The sequence below is a fragment of the Aotus nancymaae genome, unplaced genomic scaffold (genome assembly GCF_030222135.1).
Source record: "Aotus nancymaae isolate 86718 unplaced genomic scaffold, 86718_ANA_hifiasm-v0.15.2.pri h1tg000004l, whole genome shotgun sequence".
Taxonomy (NCBI): domain Eukaryota; kingdom Metazoa; phylum Chordata; class Mammalia; order Primates; family Aotidae; genus Aotus; species Aotus nancymaae.
The window spans coordinates 15568901-15595409 of NW_026988415.1; the positions used below are offsets into that span (position 1 = coordinate 15568901).

General features: G+C 37.1%; 1 protein-coding gene and 1 pseudogene across 1 annotated transcript in view; one reads left to right on the forward strand and one right to left on the reverse strand.

Moving 5' to 3' along the window:
* The window catches only part of GPC3 (glypican 3), a 456271-nt gene that overhangs the window by 212431 nt on the left and 217331 nt on the right, over positions 1-26509 (forward strand). The window contains exon 3 of the mRNA XM_012474320.2: positions 22786-23480. Within this exon, the coding sequence (XP_012329743.1) occupies positions 22786-23480 (695 nt within the window). The remainder of the gene's footprint in view (positions 1-22785; positions 23481-26509) is intronic.
* On the reverse strand, positions 5021-12794 carry LOC105732257 (small ribosomal subunit protein uS2-like; annotated as a pseudogene).

Genomic DNA, 26509 nt, shown 5'->3' on the forward strand with positions numbered 1-26509 from the left:
CAGCGGTGTTAAGATTGATGGTGCTTTTCTGCCCGGGAATCTCCAGACTCTGCACCAAGAACTGGCGTGCTAAGGCACCAGCAAAACCGCCACGCCGGCCACAAGAGTCGCCCTGGCGACCCGTGGAGCTCCTCCACTGGGAATGTCCTGGTCCGTGAGCAACAAATATTCGTCTGAAAGTGTGGCGTCCTCTCGTTCTTTGCGCTTTCACTGGGAGGTACGTGCCCGAGCTGCTAATCATCAGCCATCTTGGATCTCTCTCAGAACTGTCTCTTTATCCAAAAATTAAGGAGAGGAGTAGGGAGTATGGCGGGGTATGAAGGAGGATAGACATGATAGGCGGTGTTCAGGTATGTATATGTGTATACTCTAGTTTTGCATACGTGACAATAATTTTCTTTTTAAACAAAGGCAATGTCAAAAAGAGATTGCAAACACCTGCTGGAAAAGGGAGAAACATTTTGCTTCATGAAAGGGTCCATGGAGTCAATCTTTACTCTTGAGTTCTTCCTGGAGATTGAATTCTTTAGCTGCTTAATGCTCAGTAAATTGTGAAACCCTCCCCCCCTGCATATAGGCATTAGAGACTTTTGGAGATGCATCCGGAATTCATCAAACTCCTCAGCAATCAAATAATAATGATAAATCACATGGTTGCTTTAGTGCCTTGATGGCCTTGTAAGACAATTGGGGGAAACTGACTAACATGCCCAGCTACACCAGGAACTTCATTAGAGCCACACAGCTATTTTCCTACCAGCTGATTTGTCATGTTATAACCTTAATCATGGAGATTTATCCCTCCTGCCACCCTGTTCTCTTACACAGACTCCCTAACACACATACACACAACTCAGTTCTAATGTGGAGGCAAAAATCATTTTATAATGTTTATAGAATATAAGGGCAGTTGCCTGAAGGTGAAACATTCCTTCTTATGGACAAGCTCAGGGGAAAACTACATGGTTGAACTTTGCTTGTGTGCCACCCCTGCCCACATGCCATTGAATTTGGCTGAAGTCCCTGTGGTGGTGGTTACCTTCCTACTAAGTCTTTGCCTTCTTCTGGAGCCCATTGAGTGCACCTGAGCAGCTTTCTTCCTCTGAGTTATTCATGCCAGGCTTCAAGAGTCCCCTGGCCTTCATCTTCTCCATGTTTCATGTGTTGGAATACCCTGCAGAAAACTTGAGTCCTAAGAAACTGTCAAGATCTTGGCCCTTGAGCCTTGTTTCTGCCAGTAGCCCTTTGAACGAACTGCGGCTCAAGGGAGCGCCTGGCCTTTTTGCAAAGGCTAGCTTTCCAATTAAATAGTAGAGTTTTATGGTTAGAGTTGAGAGCTCTGAGATTTCATACCTGTGTCAACAATCCCTAGGAAATGCACAGTATTGACCTCTTTTACTTATTTTCCTATAATTTCCATTTCATCATGACTCTAAGGCAACACAGGTAATGCATTTCTGGGGAATTATTGTTCTTGGTAAGTAGTTGGAATCATTCAGATTTTTGCATTGTTCATCACATCTTACCCAATTTGTAGAGTTATTTTTCTGAAATATTTGGTAGACCCAGTGTAACCAAACAGCTGAGGTATTAAGTTTACTTAGAGTCAAACCAAAAGGAAAAGAAAAAAGAAAAATAGACAAGCTACCTATATCTGGTAGCATTGTTACATAGTGATATGGTAGGTAAACTCTGGATTCAAACTGCTTGTATTCAAATCTGGGCTGTTCTACTTACTGTCTATGTAAGCTTTAAGTTACTTAACCTCTCTGTGCCTCAGTTTTCGTATCTGTAAAATGAAAACAATACTATACTCACTTCATAGGGTGTTTCTGATAATTACATGAATTAATTCACATAAAATGCTTGAAACACTGCCTGGCAGATGGTAAATGCCCCAAGGACGCTAGTTCTTATTATACCTAAAGCTACTCTTGAAGTGCTCGGCAGTATTTGCCCTTGAAGAAGATGGACATTATGGAAAAAATCCTGGACAAACAGCAGTTCTTTGTTTCATTGCCGCCACCATCCACTACATAGCTATATGATTTGGAGCCAATCTTAGTTTCAGTTACCTCATCTGTGAAATTGGGATAATAATGTTTCCCTTAGCGACTGTTCAAACACATGCATGAATGAGTGCGCATACCACACACTCACATTCAGTGATACAGAAAGAGAGAATTAAGTTAGAACACAGATTTTTAAAATCTGGAATGACATAAGAAATTTCACAGATATGGTGATCTGTTGCCATGTATATTGTGTATACTTACGCTATAAGAGAGTCCCAGAACAAAACAGATTAATGCTTCCATATCTATATGATATTTTATGCTTTTCAAATGAGATAGGCCATCTTGTATTTGTCACAGCTGGCTATTGCAAGCCTTTAGGGCCTAGGGACATGTTGTTTGCATGTTTTATTCACAGTCTAGCAGATAGTATACATTCAGTAAATATTAAATGGAAAAAATGTATTTTACACAAGTGCAATCAATCTAATGAGACAGCAAAGTTGCCTCAAAAATGGTCTTTAAATAGTTTTTAGCAAGTGGTTAATGTTTCTGACTTTACATAATGTCAGGGGCCTGTGATAATTTAGGTCCCAAACAAGATGAAATTTGTACTGGACACATCTTTAGAACCTTTGGGGTTTGGGATTGCTTATCTCAGATCTAGCTTATCAGCAAGAGTAGGCAGTGAGTCTTATGGCACTCTGTCTGTAAAGAGTCAAAAGAAAATTGTTACAGTGAGTGCTTAGTTAGTACTTGTTGAGTGTATGAATGACTAAGGCCTTGGGAGGGGGTGTGTGTATAAATGTTAAGCCAATCCAGATATGATACTTCTCATTAGTGATGGAAAGCAGGGCTGGAATGCACCTTCCAATAACAATGGGGAAGAGGAGTCTGTTGCTTTTGTAATCACTGAAGCTTTGGCTGTAGTGCACTTGCAGAAATAAAAAGTGCTATGGAAATCTTTAATAAGTTACAGACACAATGCTCTCAATAACAATGGTTGCATACACTACTGGCAACTGACCTTTCTTAGGATACTAATTTAGTGTCTAAGTGGTTTAAGAGGGAAAGAAGAACATATAAGAGCAAGACTATGCACACATTAATTATCCTAACAATAACACAAAAGATTCTCTAGATGTTTTGCTCTTTCTTTTCAATAACTACAGGCATATTGAAAAGAAATACAGTTTGTTTTAACTAGATAAAGGCACTACCAGAATGTTTGCATTTAGGCCTTTAAGGGCAGCTATTCCTTCTTTATGATGCACAATCTTTCATTTAATACTTACTCAAAAGCCTATTTTTATTTTTCTAAGCTATGGTGTGTAATATTAAGTGCTTGACAGAAGAAACTCTTTAACCTCGATTTGTGGAATTATGGTCATACACTATTAAAAAAGTCACAAGTTGAGAAAACAGTAGCCAGATGTAGAATATATGTTAGTGATGTTTTTGGTCTGGCTAAGATATAATTCACTCTTTGCATGGCTGTCTGGAGTAATCCTTGTCCTCTCCTCATAAACTCTTTGGAGAATGACCTTTTTTAAAAAAAGAAAAGTTTTTAATTAAATAGAATGATTTGGTGAGTCCTGGGGGCCTTTTAACTACTCAGCATGTGGATTATTGGAAGAACTGTAGAACTTCACTTCTTTGGGTACCATTAGGCTTTCTTTTTTAAAGAATGAACTAAAAAAATCCAAGAATGTGATCCTGATACCTCTTTGTAGGTGTCATTTCTTAGCCATGAGAATGTTGAATAAGTAAGAAGATTTTCCAATCAACCAAGAATTAGCTGGTCCAAATGAAATCCTCGGAGACAGAGAAGAGTGAAAATAAGACTAAGGATCATAACTTATAACAGAAATAACTCATCGAGATGACAGCACAAACAATATTGGCCCACAAAATTCTCTTACAAGAACCAGAGTTATTCTTGGTGTGTCCATAGTAAAATGGGTTTCTAAACCGCGGTGGCTTTTATAAGACAAAATTTTCGTAAAGTTTTATCAATTTAAGAAACAAGTTTTCATGTGGGATTCTCCTACGCTGTTATGTTTAGCTTCTTTCCTGTTTTTTCAAGGGTGTTTTTTTTCCTGAATCCAATGTGAAAACACATTCTGAGCCATGATGAAGGTAGTCTTATTACCACCTCCCTAATTTTAACATTGTTACATTTGACCCACATTTTTAAGATGTGGAAAAAGGTAAAAAGATGGAAGATTTTAGAAGAATCATATACATAGATTCAACCAAGGGTGTTTTTTTCAAATTCCAACTTTTATTTTAGATTCCGGGGATACATGTACAGGTTTGTTATATGAATATATTGTGTGATGCTGAGGTTTGGGGTATGATTGATCTCATCAGCTATGTAATGAGCATGGTACCCAATAGTTAGTTCTTCAACCTCAACCCTTGTAGTTCCCAGTTTCTATTGTTGCCATTTTTATTTCCATGAGTACCCAATTTTTACCTCCCACTTATAATTGAGAACATACGGTATTTGATTTTCTGTTCCTGCGTTAATTTGCTTAGGATAATTACCTCCAGTTGCATCCATATTGCTGCAAAGGAAATGATTTCATTCTTTTCTATGGCTGTGTAATATTCAATGGTGTATATGTGCCACATTTTCTTTATCCAATCCACCATTGATAGCCACCTAGGTTGGTTCCATGTCTTTGCTATTGTGAATAGTGCTGTGATGAACATGTGCGTACATGTGTCTTTTGGTAGAATGATTTATTTTCTTTTGGGTACATACCCAGTAATGATTACTGTGTTGAATGGTAGTTCAACTCTTAGTTCTTTGAGAAATCTCCAAACTGCTTTCCACAGTGTCTGAACTAATTTACATTCCCACCAACAGCGCATAGGCATTCCCTTTTCTCTGCATCCTCACCACATCTGTTGTTTCTTGACTTTTTTTTTTTTTAAATGGGTGTTTATTTTCTGTCAACCTTATTTCCGTGTTGCTTAAGAGCTGATACAAGAACAGCTTAAGACCAACCAGTTGTTGCTCCTACGCATTCAGTGGCCTGAGCAGTGGGAGCTGCAGACCAGTCTTCCATGGCGGGCTGAGCTCTCCAGTCTTCAGTAGGGAACTGCTGGATAGGCACAGAGGGCACCTGCATGCCTTCAGACCAATCTGCAACCTCAGGCTGAGTAGCAGTGAACTCAGGAGCTGGAACAGTCCATTCACCCTGAAATTCCTCCTTCATCACAGCCTTTTCGGCAGCAGCCTGCTCTTCTTTTTCAGTCTCTTCAGGATCTCTGTAGAAGTGGAGATCAGGCATGACCTCCCATGGGCGTTCACGGGAAATGGTACCACGCATGCGCACAACTTCGCAGGTCAGCATCCATCACATCAAACCCACTGAGTGAGCTTCCTTGTTGTTGCATGGGATGGCAATGTCCACATAGCACAGAGGAGAATCTGTGTGACGCAAAGCAATGGTGGGAAGGTTAACCTAAGATGCCTCTGTGAGAGGCTGGTGGTCAGTCCTGGGGTCAGTAACCACAAGAAGCTGTGGCTCCTGGAAGGCTGCCTGGGTCTGGTTAGTGAAGGTTCCAGGAGTGAAGTGGCCAGCAGTTGGAGTGGCTCCAGTGGCAGCAGCAAATTTCAGCATGGCCCTCTGGCCAGTATTCCTGGAGGATATGACACTGACATCAGTGGGGTTTTCAATGGCAACAATGGCACGAGCTGCCAGCAGAAGCTTCTCCCAGGTCCTCTTCAGATTTAGGATGTAGATGCCATCATTTTTTTATATATATAGATGTACTGTTTCATTTGGAAGTCAAGGTTGGTGCCACCTAAGTGGGTTCCTGCTGCAAGGAACTTAAGGACATCCTCCTATTTCATTTGCAGGAAATCAAGGGCTCCAGATGTTGGGAAAGTTTCCCTCTAAGTTAGGACAGGAATTCAGAACAAAGCTGTATGGATCCCTCTGTGGGTAGTGCAGAAAGGCTGTTGTTTTTTGACTTTTTAATAATAGCCATTCTGACTGAGATGGTATTGCATTGAAGTTTTGATTTGCATTTATCTGATGATTAGTGATATGGAGCATTTTTTTCCATATGTTGGCTACTTTTATGTCTTTTTTTTTTATGAAAGAAAGAAAGAGAAAGAGAAAGGGGGAGAGAGAACAGGAGTCTTACTCTATTGCCCAGGCTGGAATGCAATCTAAAAATAGGTATTAAAAACCTCTTTTATGCCGATAATTGTGCTTAACAGCAGAGACAGGAAGGAATAAGGGAAGAAAATAACAAACAGCCAACCAATATTTCATTTAAGTCTGTGAAATGCTATGCAAATGCTGAAGAGTGATTTACTTCCAATTATATGGTCACTTTCAAAATAGGTGTAATGTGATACTGAGAAAAATGTATGTTCTGTGGACCTCAGGTGAAGAATTCTATAAATATTCACTGAGTTTACTTGTTCCAGGTCTGAGTTCAAATTATAGATGTCCCTGTTAATTTTCTATCTCGTTGATCCATCGAATATTAACAATGTGGTGTCAAAGTCTCCCGCTATTATTGTGTGGGAGTCCAAGTCTCTTTATAAGTCATTAAGAACTTGTCTTATGTATCTGGGTGCTCCTATATTGGGTGCATATATATTTGTGATCATTGACTCCTGTTGTTGCATTGATCCTTTTACCATTATGTAATGTCTTTGTTTCTTTTAGTCTCTGTTACTATTAAAGTCTATTTTGTCAGAGACGGAAGTTACAACTCCTGTTGTTTTTTTTTTTTTTTCTCTCCATTTGATTGGTAAGTCTTCCTCCAATCCTTTGTTTTGAGTCTTTGTGTGTCCTTGCTTATGAGATGGATCTGGATACAGTGTATGGATGGGTTTTGACTTTTTATTCAATTTGCCTGTCTGTGTCTTTGATTGGGGCATTTAATCCATTTAAATTTAGGATTAATATTGATATTTGTGGGTTTAATATTGTCATTTAATGCTATCTGGCTATTTTGTCCATTAGTTGATATAGATTCTTCATTATAGAGATACTCTTTACCTTTTGGTAAGTTTTTGGGATGACTGATACTGGTTGTTCCTTTCTGTGTGTAATGCTTCTTTCACAAGCTCTTGTAAAGCAGGCCTGGTGGTGATGAAATCTCTGAGTGCTTGCTTGTTTGTGAAAAATTTTATTTTTCCTTCATTTATGAAGCTGGATATGAGATTCTGGGTTGAAAATTCTTTTCTTTGCGATTATTGAATATCGACCCCCACTCTCTTCTAGTTTGTAGGGTTTCTGCTGAGAGATCTGCTGTGAGTCTGATAGGCTTCCCTTTATGGGTAACCTGACCTTTCTCTCTAGCTGCCCTTAGAATTTTCTCCTTTATTTCAACCCTGGTGAATCTAATGATTATGTGTCTTGGGGTTGCTCTACTTGAGGAATATCTTTGTGGTGTTCTCTGTTTTACCTGGAGTTGAGTATTGTCCTGCCTTACTAGGTTAGGAAAGTTTTCCTGAATAATATCCTGAAGAATATTTTCCAGCTTGGATTCATTCTCTTCGTCACATTCAGGTACACCTATCAAACGTAAATTAGGTCTTTTCACATAGTCCCATATTTCCTGGAGACTTTGCTCATTCCTTTTTACTCTTTCTTCTCTAATCTTGTCTTCTTATTTCATTTCATTAAGTTGGTCTTCGACCTCTGATATCCTTTCTTCTGCTTGATCAATTCGACTGTTAAAAGCTGTGCATACTTCGTGGAGTTCTTGTATTGTATTCTTCAGTTCTATTAATTCACTTATATTCCTCTCTAAATTGTCTGTTCTCATTAGGATTTCGTCAAACCTTTCTTCAAGGTTCTTAGTTTCTTTACGTTGGGCTAGGACAGCTTCTTTTAACTCACAGAAGTTTCTTATTATCCACCTTCTGAAGCCTAATTCTGTTAATGGAATGCACTCGTTCTCCATCAGGCCTTGTTCCCCTGTTGATGAGGAATTGTGATCCCCTGTAGAGGGAAAGGCATTCTGATTTTGGGTATTCTCAGCCTTTTTACGCTGGTTTCTTCCCATCATTGTAAATTTATCTACCTGTCGTCTTTGTAATTACCGACTTTCAAATTAGGTCTCTGAGTGGACGTCAAACTTGTTGATTCCCAGCACCAGAATCTGAGCAACCCACTGCGCCAGCTAAAACAGTGGTATTAAGATTCATGGTGCTTTTCTGCCCTGGAATCTCCAGTCTGGCTTCCCTCTTGAGTCCGTCTTTCAATCAGCTGAATGGGCGACTCTGCCTTCCTGGAGCTCCAAACGTCGACCAGAAGGGGACTCAGTCCCATTTACTCTGCACCGAGAACCGCCGTGCTGGCCACAAGAGTCGTGCTGGTGACCCGTGGGGCTCCTCCGCTGGGAATCTCCTGGTCCATGAGCAACAAAAATTCGTCTGAAAGTGTGGCATCCTCTCGTTCTCTGCACTTTCACTGGGAACTACAATCCTGAGCTGCTAGTAACTGGCCATCTTGGATCTCTCTCCTCTACTTTTATGTCTTCTTTCGAGGAGTGTGTGATCATATATTTTGTCCATGTTTTAATGGGGTTGTCTTTTGCTTGTTCAAATGTTTAAGGTTCTAACAGATTCTGGGTATTAGATCTTTGTCGATGCATAGTTTGTGAATATTTTCTCCCACTCTGTAGGTTGTCTGTTTACTCTGCTGATAGTTTCTTTTGCTTTGCAGAAGCTCTTTAGTTTAATTAGGTACCACTTGTCAATTTTTGTTTTTGTTGCAATGGCTTTTGAGGACTTACTCATAAATTCTTTCCCAAGGCCAGTGTCCAGAATGTCAACCAAGGGCTTTGACCACTACTAGGAAAGACAGTGTTGAACTGCTAATGAGTCCCTGACAAGGTGTTTGCCATTAATAAACATAAACATTTCTATAGTTGCTACTCATACTTGTGAAAAAATATTGTTGAAATGGTATTTTTTCTTAAATTGATAGGTATAGCCCCTCTCTCTCCTTCTCTGTATTTATTTACCTATTTGTTTGCATCCTTCTTTGTCCCCAGAGGAATTAAAAGTGCTAGCAATGTGCATAATAAAAGTAAGATGCAATGCAATTGAAATACATAGGAACTATCAGGCAAAGGGGAGAGTAAGATGAAGCCAGGTGTAAGGTTATGACACAAAGTGCATATGAAGTTTATTATGCTTGATACAAGCAGACCATAAATCTGGCCCTAAGCTTTCTAGTAATAAATGTGAAAAGGGAAAAATGATGAGTTACCCAAATTACAGACTCCAGAAGGTTAAACTAAACTAGTTGTTCAGGAAAGCTAATGGTGTGTAAATGAGAAGAACGATTTGGGCCAATGAGGCAAAGAGTTGGTCAACTGTAGTAGACTCAAAAATGTTCTAGTAGTTAGAGATATTCACTTCTCATTTCTGAGGACCCGTTGAGTTAATTATTTTAATTGTTCTCTCTGATTTGCAATAGGCTTTAGGGAAATACCTGTATCTATCTCTCTGTCTATCAAATGATATACTTAATAGCCTGTGAAAAGCATATATTTCTTTCATTCTTTCTTTCACTCATTTCTCTATTCTTTAATGATATATGTTGTATTTAGAAGCCTAGTGTGTGAAATTTAAAAAGGAAGACTATATTTATTTACAGGCTGGTCATGGACCTGCACAAATAAATTGCTTATATTTAACAGCAACTTATTTCTAAGCTTGGTCCATTTCTAGTTAAATTAATGTCAAACATAAAATGCCAGAAAAATCTGACAGAAATTGGAGCAACATTTTTAGTGTCTTCTCTATTATTTAGTTTTTAAAATGTGAGGCTTTTCTTACAAGCTTAACTTGCAGTTTCTATGTGGCTGATTTCTAAAAAATCATTTAGTATTTAAAAATAACATTGAAATGTGTTACCTATTTGGGTGTTTTGGTCCATTAACCTTTTCCAGTGGTTTTTTCAATTAAAATTACATTGATGCCATATGGCATCTATTGTATGTGAAAACTCCCTAACTCATGAAAGAAATGGCAAAGCAGATTAAGGGAGAAAAAGAGGGAGTGATTTAATACTCTTCAGTGGTTCTAGTCACTAGTTCCATCAAGGGCTAATTTCCAAGGTACAGTTATTATTTTTTTTAATTTTTCAAATATTAATAGAGTATTCATTTGGAACAGTTTTAGATTTAAAGAAAAATCGAGCAGTTAGTTCAGAGTTTCTTTCTGTGTGCTCCCTCTTCCCTGCACAGGGCTTATTCTATTATTAACATTATTAACGTTAGTGTGGTATATTTGTTACGATTAATGAATCAATATTGATACATTATTATTAACTAAAGCCCATAAGTTTACATTAAGGTTTATTCTCTGTATTGCACAGTTCTATAATTTTTTACAAATGCATAATGTCTCGTATGTTCCATTAGAATCTCATACAGTATAGTTTCACCACCCTGAAATCCCATGCTTCACTTAATTCCCTATGCTCTCCTCCCCCTTCTCAAATCCCTGACAACCATTGATCTTTTTAAGTGTCTCTATAGTTTTGGCTTTTCCAGAATATCATATGGCTGGAATCATACAGTATGTAGCCTTTCAGACTAGCTTCTTTCACTTAGCAATAGACATTTAAAATTCCTTCATGTCTGTTGGTGTCTTAATCACTTATTTCTTTTCATTGCTGAATAGGATTCCGATGTATAGATGTACCACAGCTTATTTATCCTATTGAAGGGCATCTTGCTTACTTCCAGTTTTGATGATTATAAATAAAACTGCTATAAATGCTAGGTTTTGTTGTAGACATGAGTTTTCAAATCAATTGTGTAACTACCAAGGGGCACGACTGCTGGATCACATGGTAAGAGTATGTTTACTTTTGTAAGAAACTGCCAAACTGCTTTATAAACTGGCTGTACCATTTATATTAATATTCCCTCCAGCAATGCATGAGAGTACTGTTGCTCTGCCTCTTTGCCATCATTTGGTGTTGTCAGTGCTATGAATTTTAGCCATTCTAATAGCTTTGTGATGGTATCTCATTGTTATTTTAATTTGCAGTTCCCTAATAACATATGATATTGAATGTCTTTTTCTAGTTTTTTTTTTTTTATTGTCATCTGTATATCGTCTTTGGTGAGATGTCTGTTCAGGTCTTCTGCCCATATTTTAGTAGGGTTATTTGTTTTCTTACTGTTGGATTGCAAGTGTTCTTTGTGTGTTTTGGAAATGAGTCCTTTATCAGATATGTGTTTTGCAAATATTTTCTCTTAGTCTATGGCTTGTCTTTTCATTTTCTTGACATATGCTTTACTCTTCATTCTCTTAACATTGCAAAATGCATGTTTTTCTGCTTAGTGTCTGATAAGTCTGACAAATTAATTTTCAACTTCATGGATTGTGCTTTTACTGTTATACCTAAAAACTGATTGCTAAACAACAGGTCAGTCACCAAGAACTTCTCCCACTTTATATTCTATAAGTTTTATAGTCTGTAGGTTCCAGGGTACATGTGCAAAACATGCAGAAAGGTGAAAAGTCTGTATCTAGATTCATTTTTTGCACATGGATGTTCAGTTGTCTCAGCACTGTTTGTTGCAAAGATTATTCTTTCTCCATTGAATTGTCTCTGCTCTTTTGTCAAAGATCAGTTGATTATTATATTTGTGTGAGTCTATTTCTGGGCTCTGCATTTTGTTCCATTGATCTGTTTTTCAATCATTTCACCAATACCAGGCTGTCTTGATTACTGTACCTTGATGGGAATTCTTGAATCCAGGTTATGCCAGTCCTCCAACTTTGTTCTTTTTCAGTGCTGCTGTTACAGCTATTCTGAGTCTTTTGTCTTTCCATATAAACTTTAGTATTGATGTCCACAAAATAACTTCCAGGGATTTTGATTGGGATTCATTGAATTTATAGATCATTTTGGAAAGAATTGAAAACTTAATAATAGTGAGTCTTTACATCCATGAACATGGAGTATCTTTCCATTTATTAAAATATTTTTTATTTCTTTTACCAGAGTTTTGTAGTTTTCCCAATCTGTATACCTTTTATTGTCTCATTGAGTTAGCTAGTACTTTAAGTATAATGTTGAATAGGATTGCTGAAACAGGGACACTCTTGCCTTGTTCCTGATCCTAAGGAGAAAGCATGCAGTTTTTCACCATTAAGCATGATGCTAACTGTAAAAATTTTGTGGACGTTCTTTATCAAGTGAAGAAAGTTATCCTCTGTTCCTAGTTTGCTGAGAGCTTTTATCATGAATGATGTAGGATATTGGCAGGAAAAACAGCAAATGTTTTTCCCGCATTTACTGATATAATAATATGATTTTTCTTATTTAGGCTGTTGATGTGATGGATTACATTAGCTGAATTTTTCCCCTAGTTTTCTTTATTTTTATTTTAAGTTTCAGGGTACATGTGCAGGATGTGTAGGTTTGTTATATAGGTAAACATGTGCCATGGTGATTTTCTGCACCTAGCAACACATCACCTAACCTAGGTATTAAGCCCAGCATATATTAACCATTCTTCCTGATGTTCTCCCTCCCTCCTCCCCTCAACAGGCCCCAGTGTGTGTTGTTTCCCCCCATATATCCATGTGTTCTCATTGTTCAGTTCCCACTTACAAGTGAGAACATGCAGTGTTTGATTCCTGAATTAGTTTACTGAGGATAACAGCTTTTGGCTCCATTCATTTCACTGCAAAGGACATGATCTTCTTCCTTTTTATGGCTGCATATGTACCACATTTTCTTTATGCAGTCTATCGCTGATGGCCATTTGGGTGATGTCTTTGCTCTTGCATATAGTGCTGCAATGAACACACAAGTGCATGTATCTTTACAATAGAATGATTTATATTCCTTTGGGTATATACCAAGTAATAGGATTGCTGGCTCAAATAGTATTTCTGCCTCTAGGTCTTTGAGGAAGCATCACACTGTCTTCCACAATGGTGAACTAATTTTCATTCTCACCAACAGTGTAGATGCCTTCCTATTTCTCTACAGCCTCACCAGCAACTGTTGTTTCTTGACTTTTTAATAATTACCATTCTGACTGGTGTGAGACGATATCTCATTGTGGTTTTGATTTGCATTTCCCTAATGATCAGTGATGCTGGGCTGTTTTTCATATGTTTATTGGCTGCATAAAAGTGTGCAAAAGACATGAACAGACACTTCTCAAAAGAAGTACATATACATCAGGGAATACTATGCAGCCATAAAAAGGAAGAAGATCATGTCCTTTGCACATTTTGCACAACGTCATCTTCTCAAAAGAAGTTTCTGTTCATGTCCTTTGCACACGTTTTAATGGGGTTGTTTTTTCCATAGATTTGTTGGCTGCATAAAGTGTGCAAGGGACATGAACTGACACTTGTTAAGAGAAACCCACTTTTTAATGATTTTTTAATTGTAAAGTTGTTTATGTACCTCATGGATTCTTGATATTAGACCTTTGTCAGATAGATTGCAAAAATTTTTTCCCATTCTGTGGGTTGCCTGTTCACTCTGATGATAGTTTCTTTTGCTGTGAAGGAACTCTTTAGTTAGATTAGTTTAATTAGATCCCATTTGTCAATTTTTGCTTTTGTTGCAATTGCTTTTAACGTTTTTGTCATGAAATTTTTGCCCATGTCTATGTTCTGAATGTAAGTGTCTAGATTTTCTTCTAGGGTTTTTATATGTTTGTATTTTACATTTAAGTCTTTAATCCATCTTTAAATTTATTTAAAAAGGTTTGTACAAAAATTATCTCATCTGTGTAAGGAAGGGGTCCAGTTTCAATTTTCTGCATATGGCTAGCCAATTCTTCCAGCACCACTTATTAAATAGTGACTAATTTCACCATTGCTTGTATTTGTCAGGTTTGTTGAAGATCAGATAGTTGTATATGTGTGGTCTTATTTCCAACTTCTCTATTCTGTTCCATTCATCTATGTGTCTGTTTTTGTACCAGTACCATGCTGTTTTGGTTACTGTAGCCTTGTACTATAGTTTGAGGTAACGTAGCATGATGCCTCCAGCTTTATTCTTTTTGCTAGGATTGTCTTGGCAACACAGGCTCTTTTTTTGGTTCCATATGAATTTTAAAATAATTAACTGACTTTTGAATGTCAAACCAGCCTTGCATATCTGATTTATTCCAGAAATGCACTGGTCATGGTGTATAATTCTTTTTATATATTGTTGGATTTGATTTGCTAATATTTATTACAGAATTTTGCATTTATGTTCATGAGACATGTTAGTCTTTAACTTTCCTTTCTTATAATAGTTTTACCTGGTTTTGATATTAGGGTAATTCTGGCCTCATAAAATGAGTTAAGAAGTGTTAACTCTGCTTCTATTTTCCAGAAGAGATTGTAGACAGTTAGTATCCTTTCTTCTTTAAATGTTTGGTAGAATTCACCAGTGAGCCCATTTGGGCTGGGTCCTTTTATTTTTTTGGAGATTATTAATTATTCATTCAATTTACTTAATAGGTATAGGCCAATTAATATTATGTATTTTTCCTTGTGTAATTTTTAGTAGCTTGTGTCTTTCTGGAAGTCGGTCCATTTCATAAATTTTATAAAGTTCATGGGGATAGAGTTGTTCATAACATTTGCACATTATCCTTTTAATATCCATTGACTCAGTAATGATAATTCTTCTTTTATTTCTTATACTAGTAAATTATGTCTATCTTTTTTCCTTGGTTAGCCTGGATAGATATTGTTTTATTTTATTCTTATTTTTAGAAAACCAGCTTTCAGTTTTGTTAGATTTTTCTATTGATTTTCTGTTTTCAGTTTCATTGATTTTTTTGCTCTAATTTTTATGTGTTTTCTTATGCTCACTTTAGGTTTATAGTGCTCTCCTTTCTCTAGCTTCCTTTAATGGAATCTTACATTAGTCATTTCAGATATTTCTCCTTTTCTACTACATGCATTCAGTGCTATAAATTTCTCTTTAAGCACTGCTTTGGCTGTATCCCACAATTTTTTATAAGTTGTGTTGTCATTTTTTTATAGTTAGAAATACTTTAAATTTCTCTTGAGACTACTTATTTGTCTCATACATTATGTAGAAGTGTGTTTTTTAACTTGTAAGAGATAGAAAATTATCTTGTAATCTTTCTGTTATTGATTTGTAATTTGATTCCTTATAGCTTGATAACATTCTTTGTATGGCTTTTATGCTTTTAAATTTATTAGTGAATGTTCCATGTGAGCTTGAGAAGAATGTGTATTCTGCTGTTGACAAATGAAGTATTCTTTAAATGTCAATTAGATCCAGTTGACAGATTGTATTATTCAAACATATCCTCACTAATTTTCTGCCTGATGGATTTGTTAGTTACTGATAGAGGAATATTGAGGTCTGCAATGATAATAGTGGATTTGTACACTATAATGGTGGATTTGTATATTTCTCCTTGCAGTTATATTAATTTTGGCCTCACTTATTTTGATGCTCTGTTGTTAGGTGCATACACATTAAGGATTGTCATGTTTTGTTTTGTTTTTGGAAAACTGACCTCTTTGTCATTAAGTAATGGCCCTCTTTAGCCCTCATAATTTTCCTTCTTCTAAAGTGTGCTTAGTTTGAAATATATTTGGCTACTGTAGCGTTTTTTAAAAGTAGTGTTAGTGTTGATGTCTCTCACCATTCCTTTATCTGTGTCTTTATATTTAAGATGTGTTTCCTGTAGACAACATAAAGTTGAGTCTTGTTTTTATATCCATTCTGACAGTCTCTATCTTTTAATTTGTGTAATTTTTTTTCTTTTTTTCTTTTACTTTAAATTCCAGGATACAAGTGCAGAATGTGTAGGTTTGTTACACAGGTATATGTGTGCCATATATGTGGTTGGCTGCATCTGTCAACCTGTCATCTGGGTTTTAAGCCCTGCATCAATTAGCTATTTGTCCTAATATTTGTATTTAGACTATTTACATTTAAAGTGACAATTGATGTAGTTGGATTAACATCTACCATGTTTATAACTGCTTTCTATTCATTGCACTTGCTCTTAACTGAATATTTTGTACGATTTCATTTTTTAATCTCTCTTAGCATATTAATTATACTTATTTTTTTAAAAAAATTGATAGTTGTGCTAATGTTTGTAATACACATTGACAACTATTCTAAGTCTACTTTAATAACACTGTATTGCTTCACCGATATTGTACCTTATAACAGAGTATTCCCAGTCCACCTCCCCAGCACCTCATCCTTTGTAGCATTGCTGTCATTCATTTCATTTATTCATATGCCATAATTACAAATACATTGATGCAATTATTACTTTGACCAAACACTTATCTATTAGATCAATTAAGACAAAGAAAATATTTCATTTTAACTTCATTTGCTCCTTCCCTAACACTCTTTCTTTATGTTGATACAATTTCTTATGTGATTTTCCTGAAAAACTTTTTTTTTAATTGTTTTTATTTTTTGTGACGGAGTCTCACTCTGTTGCCCAGGCTGGAGTACAGTGCCGTGATATCGGCTTACTGCAGGTCTTCGCCTTCTGGGTTCAAGTGATTCTCCTGCCTCAGCTTCCCTAATAGCTGAGATTACAGGCACACACCACCACAGCTGGCTTAATTTTTTGTATTTTTAGTAGAGACAAGGTTTCACCATGTTAGCCAGGCTGATCTCGAACTCCTGACCTCAGGCAATCCACCCATCTCAGACTCCCAAAGTGATGGAATTGCAGGCATGAGCCACCATGCCTGGCCAGAAAAACTTTCTTTTAACACTTCTTGCAAAGCAGGTCTACTGGGGACAAATTTCCTCCATTTTTGTTTGAGAAAGTTTTTATTTCTCCTTCACATATGAAAGTTAAATTTGCTGGACAGAGAATTCTAAATTGGTGGCATTTTCTTTCAACATGCTAAATATTTCACTTTACTCTTTTTGCTTGGATTATTTCTGTTGAGATATTTGATATAATTCTTATCCTTATTCCTTTATAAGTAAGGTGGGTTTTTCTCTCTGGCTTCTTTTGAAAACTTTCTTTTTGTATTTTACTTTCTACAGATTGAATATGGTATGCCTGAGAGTAGATATTTTGATATTTATCTTGCTTGTTGTTCTCTGAGCTTCCTAAACCTGTGGATGGTGTACATCATGAACTTTGGAAAAATTTTTTTCACTATATTTTCAAATATGTCTTCTGCTCCATTCTTTCTTTCTGGAATTGCAATTAAACATATTTTATACCTTTTGAATTTTTCTCAAAGCTCTTGGATATTCTCTTCATTTTTTATTTTTTAGTTATGAGGTTTTGCTATGTTGCCCAGACTGATTTTGAACTCCTGACCTCAAATGACCCTCGGGTCTCAGCCTCCCAAAGTAATGAGATTCTAGGCATGAACAAGCCACTGTGGCTCGGTGGGTATTCTTTTCTGTTTTTTTTTTCTTTTTTTTCATTCTTTTTCTCCCTCTCCATTTCAGTTTGGGAGGTTTCTATTGACATGTCTGCAAACTCACTGATTGTTTTGTTTGTGTCTGGTATTCTGATGAGCCCAAGAAAGGCATGCTTTACTTCTTGTTTTAATGCTTTTGATTTCTAGCATTTTTTGAAATTTCTTAGAGTTTCTGTCTCTGTTTTTAATTTATCCATCTTATGGCATGTTCTTAATTCCATTAGTACCCTTATTATATTTATCATAGTTGTCGTAAATTCTCTCTTTGATAATTCTGAAATCTGTGCCATATCTGAGTGTGGTTATGATAATTGCTTTGTCTTGCCAAAGGTTTTTGTTTTGTTTTGTTTTTTACAAAAAGGTGAGTTTTTTTTTTTTGATCTTTTAATATGGCTTGTAGTTGTTTGTCAGAAACAGGGCATAATATATTGAGTAATAGAAATTTGAAGTAATTAGACCTTTAATGTGAAATTTTATGTTAACCTGGCTAGTAGCTGAGCTATTTAATGTTTTCTGTAGGTGTAGATGCCAGAGACTTTCGTTTCCTCTATTTCTCTTGTTTTACTTTATCTCACCTATTGTTTTGGTGTTTCCCTAGAAGCTCCTTCTTAAATAGGTCTGTGTCTTGCTTCCCTCTCAGTTGTAATGTGCTGTTATCATACTTTAGATCTAATGATGTGGTGGTAAGGTGTACGGGGAGTGGAACTTGACTGTAATCTTATGATGAATCTCAGTATATTATTGGGCATAAGTCCTTGGGCTGTGACCTTCAGAAGTTTATCTTAGCTTAGCTTGTTTCTTTCTCCCTTTAGGTATGACAGGGAAATTAGAGGGGGCTGAAGTTCTCTGTTACTTTTAATGACAAAAATCGCAGTTGTTTTTGCACCAACCTAATAATTGCCCTTCCTCCAATTGTATCAGGCTTTGGTAAAGTTGTGTTCCTCTGGGAGATTTGGCATTTTTTTTTAAATGGAGAGTGCTCATGATATATTTCAAAATTACTACTTTTTGTCTTTCTCTGCCTGAAAAACAAAGATATTTTTCTTGCATCTTTGCTGTGAGAACTTTGTGTGGTTTTTAGATATAAAACCCATAGAAGTGTGGGGATCCATAAGTCTGGGGCCCCCGGAGTTTATAAGTCTAGAGCTAGTCCACATTCAGCCTCTGGCAATTTGTTAAAATTATCTAAGTATTCCTACGAGTTTGTGGCTTCAGCGGCTTCTGCTCTGGGTAAATTAATCTCAGATGTGATTCTCTGTATTTGCATGTCTCCTCAGATTTCAGGGTTGCAGTTTGCCCTGACCTCAACTCTCAGATGAGTCTGAGAAGAATCATTGATTCTGTTTCTTTGGCTATTTTCTCGTTGTTGAGGATGGGCACAACAACTTCTAGGCTTTTTACATGTTAGAGCTGAACCCAGAAGTCTCTCAGCATCCAGTTTTCAAATCTGAAGCACATTTTGGAATTACCAAGTGCTTTGGTTAGAATCACTTAGCATTTAACTAGAGATATTATCTTCTTTGAGTCACATAACCTCTCGGAGCCTGTTTCCTTGCCAGTAAAATAAAAATAATTACAAACACATATGGTTATGTTAAAGTTGAATGAGAAGACAGATATGACCAATTTTACCACAGATCCTGGCATGTACCTTGCAGGTACTTCATAAATATTACTTTTCTTTTTTCCATTAAGGTACCTAAGCTTGAAAACAAGGACCATTTTTATTCTAACCCATTGTGAGGCATTTATACCAGGAACATAAAAAAGTTCTTAAGTATTTCCCTTTCTTACAGTGCTGGAAAAACTGCCTTGAAAAAAAATAATCTGCTTCTATAAGGACTGCCTTATCCTAAAGGACTTGAAAGAGATTCCATGGTTCATTTATTCCTCTCTTCTTCCAAGCACAAATATACTCTCCTTTTTTTAAATACCCAGCTTACTACTGAAAAGGCCCATAAAAACACATTTCTTCCTGTCTGTGTCTGAATACAGGAACATCAGTATCAAATACTAAGGACAGTCATTTTGCTACAGTGATAGGCTATATGTCCTGGGGGGTAGTAGAAGTTATTGAACCATTTAAAGGGAGGTAATAGCCTGATTGTACACTTCACTATCAAACCACATCTGGAGAATTGTATCCCTTTTTGAACATCATAATTTAAGGAGGACATTGACAACACTAGAGCATGTCCAAAGGGTGGTGACCAGAATGATAATAGGGACATCTAGAAATCTAGAAACCTTGCTATATTAGGACTGTATTAACCCAAATTTATTAAATCTATTTGTCTGCACCATTTATTTTTCTTTATGTTGTAAACAATTAGAATATTTTCTATTCAATGCCAAAATTTTCATGATAGCTCTGATTTTACATTGTTTGTCCAAAATTTTCCTGGATGTAACACTTGATTTCTTCCCCAGAAGGAGGCAGAGGAAAACCTCTCCTAGTTGAAGTTTACATTATTATCTGACCAAAAAAATCAATGAGCTGAACGTCTTTGCAGTAATTCTAGCCCTTGACTTCATTTCATGAGACCTCAAGTTTCCAAGAAAAACTGAGCATCACTTTTCAACTAGTGTTGGTTTCTATAAGTCTCCTAGGAGCCTGTAGTTGAGCAGTTATGATTTAGTTTGTTGTCCTGTGATACAGAAGTAAGTGGGTTGGGCAAAGCCCAAAAATGTGCTAAGTGAATTCTGAGCTGTAGAAGTTGGAGCAGGGAGTACATATGAGCTTGAGGTTCAAAGTAAACCCATAGCCCTTTCCGTTGCAATATGCATTGTGATTATTCTTTCTGCAGAAGAGTTCATGATCTTTTATAATTTTCTTTTTCTATCGATTTAGGAGTGCTAGTAACAGAAACTTTAAAGAAAAAGGTTATGACAGTACCATCTATGGAATCTCACTGTTATACATCTTGTACATTAGAGAATGAATGCACTATACTTGAGATAAAACTCGCCTTGTATAGAATTCATTTTAGGGTTGCTTGGATGATTGAGATCTACAGGAGTGGCATATCCACAGCAGTCTTTTTCCTTCTCTTCATTCTGCACAAAGGCAAAGGTGAAAGTGTGACTCTGCCTTGTGACCTTTGGGTTGCAATTTCTTCTAGTACATTTCCATTTGAAGATGAGAAGCCAATGGGAAAATAATGAGTTTAAAATAGAAGTTTACTTTCTGCCAAAATTTTTGAGAATATGTGTATTGGTTGTAAGTCGGAGGGCAGCAAGAGTGTAACTGTTATGGAAGACAATAGTTTGTGTTGATTGCTTCTACTTTCCTGTGTGACCACTGGAAAATGCTTTAACTCTACTGAGCCTCTATTTTGTCATCTATAAAATGAGAGTTGTAATACAAAACTTAAAAGATTGTTGTAAAAAGTAGATGCTGTAATATACTTGAGAATGTTTTGTAAACTCTAAACCATATAGCTTGTGAATATTTCTAAGACAAGGATGGTCTATCGTTTATCTTCATCTACCCAGTACTTACGTACCTCTAGCAGCTAGCACAGAGCCTGATATATAACAAGTGATTGCTAGCTGAAATTAAAATGAATGAATAGTTTCAAATCTGCAAATTTCTGATGATTTTAATGAATTTATTGACTGGTCTTCTGTATTGGGTTAGATAATCACTTGGCCTCATACAACTTTTATAAAACAAGAATTGAGACTAAAGTAACATGTGGAGTTTGGAGAGTTGTTATAAGATAGAGCAACTTTCTAGGAATTGCTTAATGTTCTAAACAAACAAACAAACAAAACAAATGCACATTCGATAACTTATGGATAGGCAGATTTTTTTCCCCCAGGGACACACAGCTGTAAAGTAGAAGTAATCAATGCAAGCTAGTGTCCCTCAGGGAATGTTACACTCTCCCTGCCCTCAGACCTGTAGCCAACACACATATACTCAAAAACCTTTGTAGGAAGTTAAGTTCTGTCTTAAACTCATTATTTTCTCAAGTGGGCTTGGAAGCCCAATAGAACTGCACTGGCAATTATTCAACATTGCTGGGCATGTCATAAGCCCAAGGGAAGAATCTAAGGAGTATGTTCTACCCTGAGAGGGATCTGAGGCAGATGGTGGTAGCACAACCTAGAGCGTACTTCTGCCACAGATGACTGAAATGTTGGACTAAGAGATCCCAAGGAACTGTTGGAATATGGTCTCTCTGGTAGTCTAAAAGTGGTAATAATTTGATTTTTCAAGGCTCATGAACTGGCATCATTTGGAGTGCATCTGTCATGGACCTTTGCACTTTGGAAGGAAATGAAAGGAAGGACTAAGTTAATTTCAAGTGTCTCAGGAAACTTGGCTGTTTTTGTTTGTTTTTAAACTCTATCTTATTTCTTCAAAAGCCTATTGTGGTTGTTTTTCCTTCCCTCATATCAATGTAGAATTCTGATTATTTGAAATAATTTGGGTCTGGGATGTTTCAGTTTGGAGAAATGAGATGGTGACATTACTACTTTCTCTTTCAGACCAATGACACTGATTGGGCTTTATGCCAAGGGGTTGGGGCAGCAGATGTAATCATGAATTTGTGGTCTCTGTAGAGCAGATAAGGCTTCCAAGCCATGTGGAAGCTGAACTTAGCAAGGAAGCTTAGTAGTTATCCTTCCAGATGTTCAGCTTGCAAATGCTAGAGGTGTTATTTTCAATACCAAATGATAGATAAGTACATGGATTGTTTTTCCACCCAGATACAAATGCCTTGGATAAATTCCATTTCCAGGTCTGGCAATCTGTCAGAAAGCTCCCTTTAAAGTTATCAGGAGAAAATCTACCAAAATGATTAAATTCGTGATAGCTTTTATTCTTGGCTAGGAACTTGCCTCTCCTCCAGGGCTAAACAGGCTTAAACTGTTATGTGAGTTTATACAATATATGGTTTGTTGTCAAATATTTATCTCTGTCTAAAAATGAAATGTCCTAAAATACAATATTTTTTTAACTGAATAAATCAATGTGAGAAAAACAGAAATAACTTCTCATTTAGCCAATTTTTAATCAATATTTTCATGAAAGGCTGAAATGTTAACCGAATCTTGGCTTTTGTCATTTGAAATATAATTTGTGTGTTTAAGAATGTATGTGCACATCAGAATCTGGACTTCATGTTCAGAAAGGAAAATTGATTTATAGGAGCAAACGACTGTAAGAGTAGAGGCAATACCAGAAATGAATAAAAGTCAATTATTTAAGGCAAATGGGACCTTAATCACCACAGCAATAGAGAAGTCTCAATTTATTTACAGGCCTGGATTTATTTACCCTGGATTTTCATGTTTTAATTTGTGCACATTTTTATATCTCTTTTTTTACAGAGGCCTTTGAAATTGTTGTTCGCCATGCCAAGAACTACACCAATGCCATGTTCAAGAACAACTACTCAAGCCTGACTCCACAAGCTTTTGAGTTCGTGGGTGAATTTTTCACAGATGTGTCTCTCTACATCTTGGGTTCTGACATCAATGTGGATGACATGGTCAATGAATTGTTTGACAGCCTGTTTCCAGTCATCTATACCCAGCTAATGAACCCAGGCCTGCCTGATTCGGCCTTGGACATAAATGAGTGCCTCCGAGGAGCAAGACGTGACCTGAAAGTATTTGGGAATTTCCCCAAGCTTATTATGACCCAGGTTTCCAAGTCACTGCAAGTCACTAGGATCTTCCTTCAGGCTCTAAATCTTGGAATTGAAGTGATCAACACAACCGATCACCTGAAGTTCAGTAAGGACTGTGGCCGAATGCTCACCAGAATGTGGTACTGCTCTTACTGCCAGGGACTGATGATGGTTAAACCTTGTGGTGGTTACTGCAATGTGGTCATGCAAGGCTGTATGGCAGGTGTGGTGGAGATTGACAAGTACTGGAGAGAATACATTCTGTCTCTTGAAGAACTTGTGAATGGCATGTACAGAATATATGACATGGAAAACATACTGCTTGGTCTCTTTTCAACAATCCACGATTCCATCCAGTATGTCCAGAAGAATGCAGGAAAGCTGACTACCACTGTGAGTACCAGTCTATAGTTTTCAGAGGATTTGAGGCTTATTGGGGTGAGGTGGTCAGTAGCAGGCGCTGATGGAGAGAAATGAGAACAAAATTGGAAGGCGGGGAGGGATGACCAGGGACTGAATGACCTCACAGAGTTAGGCAGCATATTAGGATCACAGCGTATGGAATCGTAAAACCTGGCTCCACCCACTTCCTTACTGTGGGATGTTGGGAAGTCATTTTATCTTTATTAGTTCATTTTTCTGATTCATGAGATAGAAATAAAAAGAATATCTTCTTCATAGGGAATGATGTTTGATAAAGCACTTAGCATGTGTCTGGTATGTGGTGTCTTCAATAAATGTTGACTATTATTAGCATTATTGTCAGTTATCATAATCCTCATTATTGATATATAATAGAGGACAAGCCTGTGAAGTGGGAGCTATTATCTTCATTTTATAAATGAGGAAACTGAAGCCTAGTGAAATTGCACCTTGCCCAAGAGCACCCACCTATAGTTAATGGAAGAGCCATGCTTCAGAAATTGACCAGGTCTCCCTTTAATTTGGTTATCACCAATTTTTCTGATTCTGATTTCCTCTTGGTGTTTTCAATCATGTATATAACATTAGCATTTTGAGTGGTGACTTTAAACACAAAAGATCCAGCTAGAGTTCACTAACTAAACCTCACAAGCACATAAGCAAGGCAAACGTCCATGTTCTACAGTGGTTTTGTTTATAGCCTTGATTATATCAGCCTAAGCCTGATGAAATTCCTGATTGAGGAAGGGAAGTTCTGTGGGTGAGGCAGTAGTTTGCTTGGTTTCAGTCAGATATTGTTAGTAATGGAACCACGGGAGATACCAACATCCAATGTATAGCAGAACATATAGCCAAGAGCTACCAGTCAGTTCCCCTAAGGTAATATCTGATTCCTGAATGCTGCCAGCTTTGTAGGAGGAGGTGGCAGAATAGTATATTTACTATTGTTGAGCTTCCACTACACCTCAAGTGCTATGCTGGCCAGTTTACATATTATTACTTCACAGTAACCCATGAAATCAGTCCTAATAAACCTAGAAGCTAGGTTTTGTTTTGTATTGTTTTGTTTTGTTTTCTGTTTTAGAAATATTCTATTTCTGCTAATTACTTTTTATGGATACACAATAGATGTACATATTTTCAAGGGACATGTGGTAGTTTAATACATTCATATAATTTGTAAAGGTCAAATCAATATAATTCGGATATCCATCACCTAAGTATTTGTCTTTGTGCTAGAAACATTGAAATTCTTCTTTTCTAGCTACTTTGAAATATACACAGCTGGGTGCTGTGGCTTACGCATGTAATCCCAACACTTTGGGAGGCCAAGGCGGGAGGATCATTTGAGGCTGGGAGTTCAAGACCAGTCTGGGCAACACAAAGACCCCATTTCTACAAAAAAAAGAAAATACAAAAAATAGCCAGGCATGGTGCCATGCTACTGGAGAGACTGAAGTGGGAGGATCACTTGGGCTCGGGAGATCAGTGCTGCAGTGAGCCATGATCACGCCACTGTACCCCAGCCTGGGTGAAAGAGTAAGACCCTGTCTCAAAAAAAAAAAAAAAAGAGAGAGAGAGAAAGAAATATATGATAGATTACTATACACTATAGTCACCCTACTGATCTATCAAACACTAAGTCTGATTTCTTCCTCAAAGCTAGTTAAGTTGGAGGAGCTGGGATTCAAACCCAGACTTGGTTCACTTAGTTGACCCACACCCTTAGCATCTATACAGTGCAACTGCTGTGCACTCTGAACTGTTGCTTATCCAAAATGTGGAGGGTGGATTAGGCTATTTCAGCTTGTCTTTAAACTCTAGGAGTAATTGGTTTCTTTGGTGAATTAAACTAGGAAGGAGGACAAAAATGATACAGCCCTCAGCATGGCTACTTATGGAGTTACTGTAATTGCCCCATTCACAATGTTAGCCATTTAAAACACATTTCCTGTAAAAATATTTTATAGTAAAATGAACAAAAATGTCCTATCTAATTATGGTGTTCTTCAGTGGCTAATTATTCCCTTGACTGCTTCACAATTTGAGGCCAGATTCTGGGGCCTTCTGCAAAAGTAAATTTTACAAAACTAGAAAAAGTAAATGCATTCATATGTTCATTCACCTAATACTGATTGAGGGCCCACTGTGTGTAACAAACAAAGAAAGCATGCCAGGGGCATAGAAATGCTTTCAGTAAGAGGAAAATAAAGAGACAACATTAAAGACAGGATGTAGGAGTGTTTAAAGATTGCCTCTGATATTGGTCATGTCACAGCAACACAATTGATCTTGAAAAAAGGTATCTTCCTGTGGTGCATTTATTTATTTACTTACTTACTTACTTATTTTTGAGACGGAGTCTCGCTCTGTTGTCTACGCTGGAGTGCAGTGGCGCGATCTTGGCTCACTGCAACCTCCGCCTCCCAATTCTAAGCGATTCTCCTCCCTCAGCCTCCAGAGAAGCTGGGATTATAGGCACATGCCACCATGCCTGACTGATTTTGTATTTTTAGCAGAGACAGGATTTCACCACATTGGCCAGGCTGGTCTCGAACTTCTGACCTCAGGTGATCCACCCACCTAGGCCTCCCAAAGTTCTGGGATTATAGGCATTAGCCACTGCCCCTGGCCATGTGATGCTTCTAACACATGAAAAAATGAGGCGAGGAGCTTTTAAAGAATTAAGTGCACTGTTTTGATCAGGCACTAGACATGAAGGTTCATTTAGGAAACATTTATTAAACATCTGCTTTGTGTATGGCACTTTGCTAGGTGCTGGATATTCAAAACTACCCAAGCCATAGTTCTTAAGTCTTGGAAAGGTCACAGTCTAGTTGATAGACAGACATGTAACTGAATACATTTCACCATCGTGAACATTTCACCATGATGTGAATGTTGAAAGGGCTGTGGGAGATTAGTTAGTCCAATCCCATTGATTTGCAAAGGAAGAAATAAAGTTCAGGGAGGCTTATCCAAAGTTATACAATTAATGG